Genomic DNA, 9,356 nt, shown 5'->3' on the forward strand with positions numbered 1-9,356 from the left:
AACAACACACACACACACTGAACCACACAGGGCATCCTTACCAGAAAAACAACACCGCCATTGTGTTGGTAGCGTAGCTAGCAGACAAAAGTGATTCAACATTGGAGCCTGTATTCGTGTACGTGTGTGTGTTTGTGACTATGAGGATACAGTAAGCTATCTTAGTTGTGTGTTTTTATAAGACGGGTGGGCGTGCACGTTCGTGTACTCACACGGCTGCATGTATGTAATATTTATGTAACATGTATGTGGGCTGTGTGAAGAGTGACTGCCACATGCATATTGCATTTCACCATCTGCAAAATGTACGGGGGTGGATCAACGCTCTGCATGTTTGGCCCATATATTAATTCCAGATGATTCCATATGATCTACAGGGGCGTAAAGCGATTTCCCAAGAGTACACAGCTAAGCCAACATGCCCTGTTTGATATTTTTTGTGCTTAAATTATAGATTTAACCTACACTTGAGTGTACAAAACATTAGGAACACCTGCTCTTTCCATGACAGACTGACCAGGTGAATCCAGGTGAAAGCTATGATCCCTTATTGATGTCACTTGTTAAATCCACTTCAATCAGTGTAGATGAAGGGGAGGAGACAGGTTGAAGAAGGATTTTCAAGCCTTGAGACAATTGAGACATGGATTGTGTATGTGTGCCATTCAGAGGGTGAATGGGAAAGACAAAAGATTTAAGTGTCTTTGAACGGGGTATGAAAGTAGGTGCCAGGTGCACCGGTTTGAGTCAAGAACTGCAACACTGCTGGGTTTTTTCACACTCAACGGTTTCCTGTGTGTATCAAGAATGGTCCACCACCCACAGGACATACAGCCAACTTGACACAGCTGTGGGAAGCATTGGAGTCAACAAGGGCCAGCATCCCTGAGGAAGGCTTTTGACACCTTGTAGAGTCCATGCTTCAACGAATTAAGGCTTTTCTGAGGGCAAAACGGGGGGTGCAACTCAATATTAGAAAGGTGTTCCTTATGTTTTGTACACTCAGTGTATATTTAAAAAAATGTCCGCTTCATTGAAATCATAGAGAACATCTGTGTGTGTTTGGTGTGTATAGCTCCCAATTTTACTGTTCAGGAAAATACATCAAATAGTTCCAATCTATTTGGATTTAGGCTGTGGCTTTGGGGCCTCAGATAAGGCTGGACAAAGCTGGAAAGAAAAGAAGTGGTGGATTTCATTTTCCTTCCTATCCCTGGAAAGAGACATGGTGATATTGGTCAGCGTCATGCTAACAAGAGACCATGTTCATAATGACCGTGTGTGCGTCCCAAATGGCACCCTACTCCCTATGTTGTGCACTTCTTTTGACCAGGGCCTATCGGGTTCTGGTCAAAAGTAGTGCACTATGTAGCGAACAGGGTGCCATATGGGGCGTAGTTCATAATGACCATGATGTCTCCATTTCCTGACTGCCTTGTCGGCTTGGAGATTTACCACCGCGCTCCACCAAGGATCTGGAATAGTATCATATCCTGGTCCGCGTGCCAAATGGTGCCCTGTTCACTACATAGTGCACGACTTTTGACCAGAGCCTGGTCAAAAGTAGTGCACTGTGTAGGGAACAGGGCGCCATTTGGGATGCTGCAGCCTATGTGAAGGATCTGTAATTAGTTTAATATCTATGTGAAGGCTCACTTGTCAGCTCGCTACATAAATAACTAGGTCATATGGGAGGTGGGGTTGAGGGTGTGTGGCACGCTAGCAATGTGATCTGTCTTGATTAATCAGGAATTAGTGTTTTAAAGTCATTACCCTCTATTCATAGGCCTACATCATTGAAATTGACCTAACGCCAAACCAATATATTTCTTAACAACTTTTCCTGATGTTCTATACCGTCCTGATCACATCCTTCAAATGTATGGCGTGTTATCTGTAGCCCGGGTCTGAACGGTCCCTTTAAGAACATATGTAACGTATATCAGACATCTTGGATGGACCGTGCCGTCAAGTCATTCATTATTTAAGACTTATTCAAAAGTTCCAGGAAATCTAGGCCAGCTATAGCTCCTTTATCTCTCTGCCTTATGTGTGTTCCACGAAATACTGTCACAACCAGCAGGACTTGATGTCCTCGGCCAGATCAGTGTTTTACACAAGGGAAAAAAATACATTTCTAAAATAAGCTCTTTCTTTTTTAGGTTTGGGGTTATTAGACTGCACCTTGGCTCCAGGTTTTCCCTGTGTTTGTTTCTCAAACAAACCCACCTTTAATTAGCCTTATCTGCAAAACATTACAGAAGCTACTATTTAAGCTACTCTATGAAACTGGGAGACAACACACCGTGTTAATGTGATGCTGCAAGCCACAGACCATAATGTAACAGTCTATAGAAAGACCTCTCACTACCTCTAAAACACCAGTTACATCACAACCATAATGTAACAGTCTATAGAAAGACCTCTCACTACCTCTAAAACACCAGTTACATCACAACCATAATGTAACAGTCTATAGAAAGACCTCTCACTACCTCTACTACAGCCTCTGTAGCTGCAGGAGGTGAAGGTTGAAAAGAGCCGTGTTAAAACACCAACCACAATAAACTCTTGCTGCCTGTCTGTGTGCACAGCTGAGCATCCTTTCAACAGTCTTTTCACCCTCTCTTCAAACCATTTTTCAACATCTTGTCGGGGCAGTTTTTGATTTATTTCCTTTCAAACTCTCTCTTGATCAGATGAAAGAGAAAGAAGAGTAAACGAGGAACCTGTGGAGGGATGAATACAGAGAGAGAAGGAGTGCGTAGACCAAGAGCTGTGAGCAGTGCTTGGGGCGATTCTGCCGTGTTACAAAAGAGGGTTTTGAAGTGCGGATGGCCTTTTTCTCTGAAGGGTTAGCCGTGTTGGAGGCAGGTTTGCGCGTAGGAAAGAGAGGAAGATTGATGGATAGAATGGAGGGAGTGAGAGAGAGGTGGAGGTTAGAGAGCGTGGAAGACCATCTCTCCACACAATTTGTTTATTTGTACCATCATCATGCAGTCAGCTTCACAAACTACAACATTATGCATCCATTTACCTTTGTTGTCATTCAAAATCCTAGCTTTGATTTCCTGTGTGTGAGTTCTGAGGACTTCGTGGCAGCATCAGCATGCTAGCAACACGCGTTATGTAATCTGCATGATGCAGATGGGAGCCCCATCCACGTGAAGCTAACGCTAGGTAAGGGCTCTTTGGCAGGCTAACGTTAGCACACGTTCTAGGCTATCAATAGCTAAAGCAACAAGGCTCATTAGCGGACTAACGCTAGCAAGCGCTAGGCTATTCATAGGAGTGGCGCTAATGCTATCCAACCCCCTGCAGTGCTAAATTAGCTTAGCAGGTTATCTATACCCAGCACACTACTGACACTGAGGTTAGCGTCCTGGCATGATCCTTCCTGTAGCTAACTGGTGTGTGTGGTGTTGCAGTGTCCTACCACTGCAAATTAAATCCAATGCCATTTATGTAACGAGATAGGCCTAGCAGGATTGGGGTTAATTCCATTGCATTCGGGAAGTAAACAGGAATTCTAATTCCAATTTTTACTCTGCATTTCAGTTTACTTCCCGGTTTGACTGAATTGAACCCAACCTTGAGACCTAGTCTCCATTACTAGGTCTATATTCCCTGTTTGCTATTTTGTGCTCAGGAGGCCCCAAAGGAGATTACAGTGCAGAATGCCTGTGTTTAAAGTCCCACTCGGGTATTTAAGCCCACAAACGACTCATTCATTTTTTGTCACCTATTAGGGTTTAAGCCCAGGTCTTTGACCCGACCGATAAACAACTTCCCAGCATGCTTTAGGGATTACCACCAATAACTCTTAAACCTAACTGGTAATTAACCACGCTTTAGAGGTTTAGGAACATTTAACCCTTGGTGGACATTGTGTATGGACAGTGACAGAATTATAGGGACATACTTCTCTATCTCGATCTCACTCTTCTTTCTATTTCGCTCTGTTTCTCTCTCTCTCTTTTTCTCCGCCTCTGTCGATCTCTGTCTCGACCTCTCTGTCAATCTCTCTCTCTCTACATCTCTATTTTCTCTCTCCCTCTCCTCCTCCTTCCGCATCTCGTTCTCCTTCTTCCTCCTCCTCTCTCTATCTCTCTGCCCCCCCCCCCATCACTCTCCATCGCTCTCTGGAGGACGGGAGAGAAGAGGAGGAAGAGGGGAAGGAGAGCGATATTAACCTTAGTTACATTGACCTTGCGTGTGTAGAAATCAAGGTTCAGAAATGTGCTTTGAGAAGTCATCACATGGGTGTGGAGGTGTCTGTGGTTAGCTGCTGTGACTCACTATCAGAATAGGCCTACGCATTCAAACTACATCCAGACATGTCCTATGTGCGAAAGAACAGGAAGCCGTGACTGTATAGACCTACAATGACTGTGGTTAACTAGCCCTGCCTACTCATGAAGAGGTTAACCTTCACTTGAGACAGATAGGCTCTTCCCCCCTCTCCCTCCCTCCAGTAAGGGAGGGTTATCTTGGGTCAGCTGCTGAGACTGCAGTAGGGTGCATGGTTGTCTTTATCAGTGAGAGGTGAAGTGGAGAGGGGAGGGGGAGTAGAGACCTGTAGAACTACTGTCTGGAGGAGCTCCATTCACCTCACCCACTAGCCTGACAGGCATGTCTAGACTTGTCTAGGGCATGTGAGTTCAGCCAGCTCAGCTTTACTGATGTGCTACAGCCATCTTCCAGGTCAAATAGTGTGATAACCCAGAGGTCTCCAAACCTGTCTGTAAGCCGCTGTTAACACTATACAAGCGGCACTGTCCTAGCCACGCTAGCCTCACCCTCATGTGGGTGCTAGCAAGCAAGCTAAGTAGTGCTACGTATCAACAGCCATTGTCAGCCAATCCAGTAGAGGTTGGAAGTTATGGTGAGCTTCGATTGGTCACTAACCTCACGCGACATCCTAGAGGATTTGAATGAAGTTCAGCTTTCCCCAACTTAAGTCCCGCCCTGTTCGGCTCCCTCGCTTTCCTTCCGTTTGAAGTGAATGGCTTCCTATGTTTCACCGTGCGATGCCGCTTCCGAGTGTAAACTCAGAGTAAGGCCAGAGGCACCGCTATACAGAGGACACCCACACCCACGCCTGAGATCAGAGAACAGAGATGAATGTGGATCGTAGTCCATCTCTGTGTAGGCCTGCTGGGTGAGAGGAGATGGTCACACACTACGTGCCTGCACTAGGATAACTGTGACTGATAAAGACTGAATGTGGACTGGCCTGCCCTGTGAATGGGGCTGTTTACTGTCAGAGATAGAGACAGACAGATATTTATCATATATAGAGACGTGTGTACGTGTGTGTACGTGTTTTTGTACGCGTGTGCGTGCGCATTTATTATTTAAGTGTTATCAGCAGTGCTGCCCTCCCATCCTGTCCCCACAACCCAGAGGCATAACGTTCACGTTCTTCACATAGTTGAACACACACACACACACACACACAGAGAGAGAGAGGAGAGTTGTTTCTGAGTAGTTGCTGGTGTCTTTAGGTTATAATCTAGCCTCAGGGCCGAGACACTTTGCATGTCCTAGTCTGAGTAGCTTAATGTCCTAGGTTAGCTAAATTATCTCTTCACTGCAGCCTAATGCCCTAGGTTAGCTAAAATACCTCTTCACTACAGCCTAATGCCCTAGGTTAGCTAAAATACCTCTTCACTACAGCCTAATGCCCTAGGTTAGCTAAAATACCTCTTCACTACAGCCTAATGCCCTAGGTTAGCTAAAATACCTCTTCACTACAGCCTAATGCTCTAGGTTAGCTAAAATACCTCTTCACTGCAGCCTAATGCCCTAGGTTAGCTAAATTATCTCTTCACTGCAGCCTAATGCCCTAGGTTAGCTAAAATAACCCTTCACTGCAGCCTAATGCCCTAGGTTAGCTAAAATACCTCTTCACTGCAGCATAATGCCCTAGGTTAGCTAAAATACCTTTTCACTGCAACCTAATGCCCTAGGTTAGCTAAAATACCTCTTCACTGCAGCCTAATGCCCAAGGTTAGCTAAAATACCGCTTCACTACAGCCTAATGCCCTAGATTAGCTAAAATACCTCTTCACTGCAGCCTAATGCCCTAGGTTAGCTAAATTATCTCTTCACTGCAGCCTAATGCCCTAGGTTAGCTAAAATACGCCTTCACTACAGCCTAATGCCCTAGGTTAGCTAAAATACCTCTTCACTACAGCCTAATGCCCTAGGTTAGCTAAAATACCTCTTCACTACAGCCTAATGCCCTAGGTTAGCTAAAATACCTCTTCACTACAGCCTAATGCCCTAGGTTAGCTAAAATACCTCTTCACTGCAGCCTAATGCCCTAGGTTAGCTAAATTATCTCTTCACTCCAGCCTAATGCCCTAGGTTAGCTAAAATACCTCTTCACTACAGCCTAATGCCCTAGGTTAGCTAAAATACCTCTTCACTACAGCCTAATGCCCTAGGTTAGCTAAAATACCTCTTCACTACAGCCTAATGCCCTAGGTTAGCTAAAATACCTCTTCACTACAGCCTAATGCTCTAGGTTAGCTAAAATACCTCTTCACTGCAGCCTAATGCCCTAGGTTAGCTAAATTATCTCTTCACTGCAGCCTAATGCCCTAGGTTAGCTAAAATAACCCTTCACTGCAGCTTAATGCCCTAGGTTAGCTAAAATACCTCTTCACTGCAGCATAATGCCCTAGGTTAGCTAAAATACCTTTTCACTGCAACCTAATGCCCTAGGTTAGCTAAAATACCTCTTCACTGCAGCCTAATGCCCAAGGTTAGCTAAAATACCGCTTCACTACAGCCTAATGCCCTAGATTAGCTAAAATACCTCTTCACTGCAGCCTAATGCCCTAGGTTAGCTAAATTATCTCTTCACTGCAGCCTAATGCCCTAGGTTAGCTAAAATACGCCTTCACTACAGCCTAATGCCCTAGGTTAGCTAAAATACCCCTTCACTACAGCCTAATGCCCTAGGTTAGCTAAAATACCTCTTCACTACAGCCTAATGCCCTAGGTTAGCTAAAATACCTCTTCACTACAGCCTAATGCCCTAGGTTAGCTAAAATACCTCTTCACTGCAGCCTAATGCCCTAGGTTAGGTAAATTATCTCTTCACTGCAGCCTAATGCCCTAGGTTAGCTAAAATAACCCTTCACTGCAGCCTAATGCCCTAGGTTAGCTAAAATACCTCTTCACTGCAGCATAATGCCCTAGGTTAGCTAAAATACCTTTTCACTGCAACCTAATGCCCTAGGTTAGCTAAAATACCTCTTCACTACAGCCTAATGCCCTAGATTAGCTAAAATACCTCCTCACTGCAGCCTAATGCTCTAGGTTAGCTAAAATACCTCTTCACTGCAGCCGAATGCCCTAGGTTAGCTAAATTATCCCTTCACTGCAGCCTAATGCCCTAGGTTAGCTAAAATACCTTTTCACTGCAGCATAATGCCCTAGGTTAGCTAAAATACCTCTTCACTGCAACCTAATGCCCTAGGTTAGCTAAAATACCTCTTCACTGCAGCCTAATGCCCTAGGTTAGCTAAAATACCTCTTCACTGCAGCCTTATGCCCTAGGTTAGCTAAAATACCTTTTCACTGCAGCCTAATGCCCTAGGTTAGCTAAAATACCTCTTCACTACAGCCTAATGCCCTAGGTTAGCTAAAATAACCCTTCACTGCAGCCTAATGCCCTAGGTTAGCTAAAATATCTCTTCACTGCAGCATAATGCCCTAGGTTAGCTAAAATACCTCTTCACTACAGCCTAATGCCCTAGGTTAGCTAAAATAACCCTTCACTGCAGCCTAATGCCCTAGGTTAGCTAAAATACCTCTTCACTACAGCCTAATGCCCTAGGTTAGCTAAAATACCTCTTCACTACAGCCTAATGCCCTAGGTTAGCTAAAATACCTCTTCACTGCAGCCTAATGCCCTAGGTTAGCTAAAATACCTTTTCACTGCAGCCTAATGCCCTAGGTTAGCTAAAATATCTCTTCACTGCAGCCTAATGCCCTAGGTTAGCTAAAATATCTCTTCACTGCAGCCTAATGCCCTAGGTTAGCTAAAATACCTCTTCACTGCAGCCTAATGCCCTAGGTTAGCTAAAATACCTTTTCACTGCAGCCTAATGCCCTAGGTTAGCTAAAATATCTCTTCACTGCAGCCTAATGCCCTAGGTTAGCTAAAATATCTCTTCACTGCAGCCTAATGCCCTAGGTTAGCTAAAATACCTCTTCACTGCAGCATAATTCCCTAGGTTAGCTAAAATACCTCTTCACTGCAGCCTAATGCCCTAGGTTAGCTAAAATACCTCTTCACTACAGCCTAATGCCCTTGGTTAGCTAAAATAACCCTTCACTGCAGCCTAAAGGACAGGTTATTGTGTTACACCCTCAGTGATCTCTCTCTACCTCTCTATTCAGCCATTACTTAGGTATACTGTCCTACCTTCAGTAATGTAGTCTAGCTAGCTATCATTATAATGAGCCAGAGAGGGAGGGAGAACTGAAGTGGGATGGGGTGCAGGAAATGCCATTACACCTCTCTGTGTCATTTGAGATTGTGTGTGTTGTGGTGAAATTAGGGCTCAGACAATTTCATTTACATTTTATTAATTTAGCAGACGCTGTTATCCAGAGCGACTTACAGTTAAGTGCATTCATCTTAAGATAGGTGAGACAACCATTTCCTGGTCAGGTCATGTGGTCAGCCATGGAGGGGGGAAGGAGAACTGAGTAGGGTGCAGGAAACACCATTACATCTCTCTCTCTCTCTCTCTCTCTCTCTCTCTCTCTCTCTCTTTCAGTATCATCTGGTCCTATGTGTTGTCTTGTTATCTATTGTATCTGGCTCCTGAATCCTTTAATATCATGTCTCTAACCTCTTTCTTTCTCTCTCTTGCTCTCTCTCTCTTGCTCTCTCTCTCTCTCTCTCTCTCTCTCTCTCTCTCTCTCTCTCTCTCTCTCCTCAGTATCATCTGGTCCTATGTGTTGTCTTGTTATCTATTGTATCTGGCTCCTGAATCCTTTAATATCATGTCTCTAACCTCTTTCTTTCTCTCTCTCTCTCTCTCTCTCTCTCTCTCTCTCTCTCTCTCTCTCTCTCTCTCTCTGTGTGTGTTCCTCTCTTCCAGGAGAGCCCACCTGCGTCTGTGTTTGGAGAGGTTGAAGGCCCTCATCCCTCTGGGAAAAGACTGTAACCGTCACACTACCCTGGGGCTGCTCAACAAAGCCAAATCACATATTAAGGTAACTATACCGCACATACACACACACACTTATGACCTGTTCAAGTCTAAAACACACACACACACTTATGACCTGTTCAAGTCTAAAACACACACACACACACACTTATGACC

The 9,356-nt window shown here is 44.6% G+C and overlaps 1 protein-coding gene across 2 annotated transcripts in view; it reads left to right on the top strand.

The window, feature by feature from the left end:
* Positions 1–9,356, top strand: part of LOC106564473 (max-interacting protein 1) — a 37,922-nt gene that overhangs the window by 18,378 nt on the left and 10,188 nt on the right. For both annotated transcript variants that reach the window (XM_045691036.1, XM_045691037.1), the window contains exon 4: positions 9,129–9,243. In XM_045691036.1, the coding sequence (XP_045546992.1) occupies positions 9,129–9,243 (115 nt within the window). The remainder of the gene's footprint in view (positions 1–9,128; positions 9,244–9,356) is intronic.

Source organism: Salmo salar, chromosome ssa12 (assembly GCF_905237065.1).
Source record: "Salmo salar chromosome ssa12, Ssal_v3.1, whole genome shotgun sequence".
Lineage (NCBI taxonomy): Eukaryota > Metazoa > Chordata > Actinopteri > Salmoniformes > Salmonidae > Salmo > Salmo salar.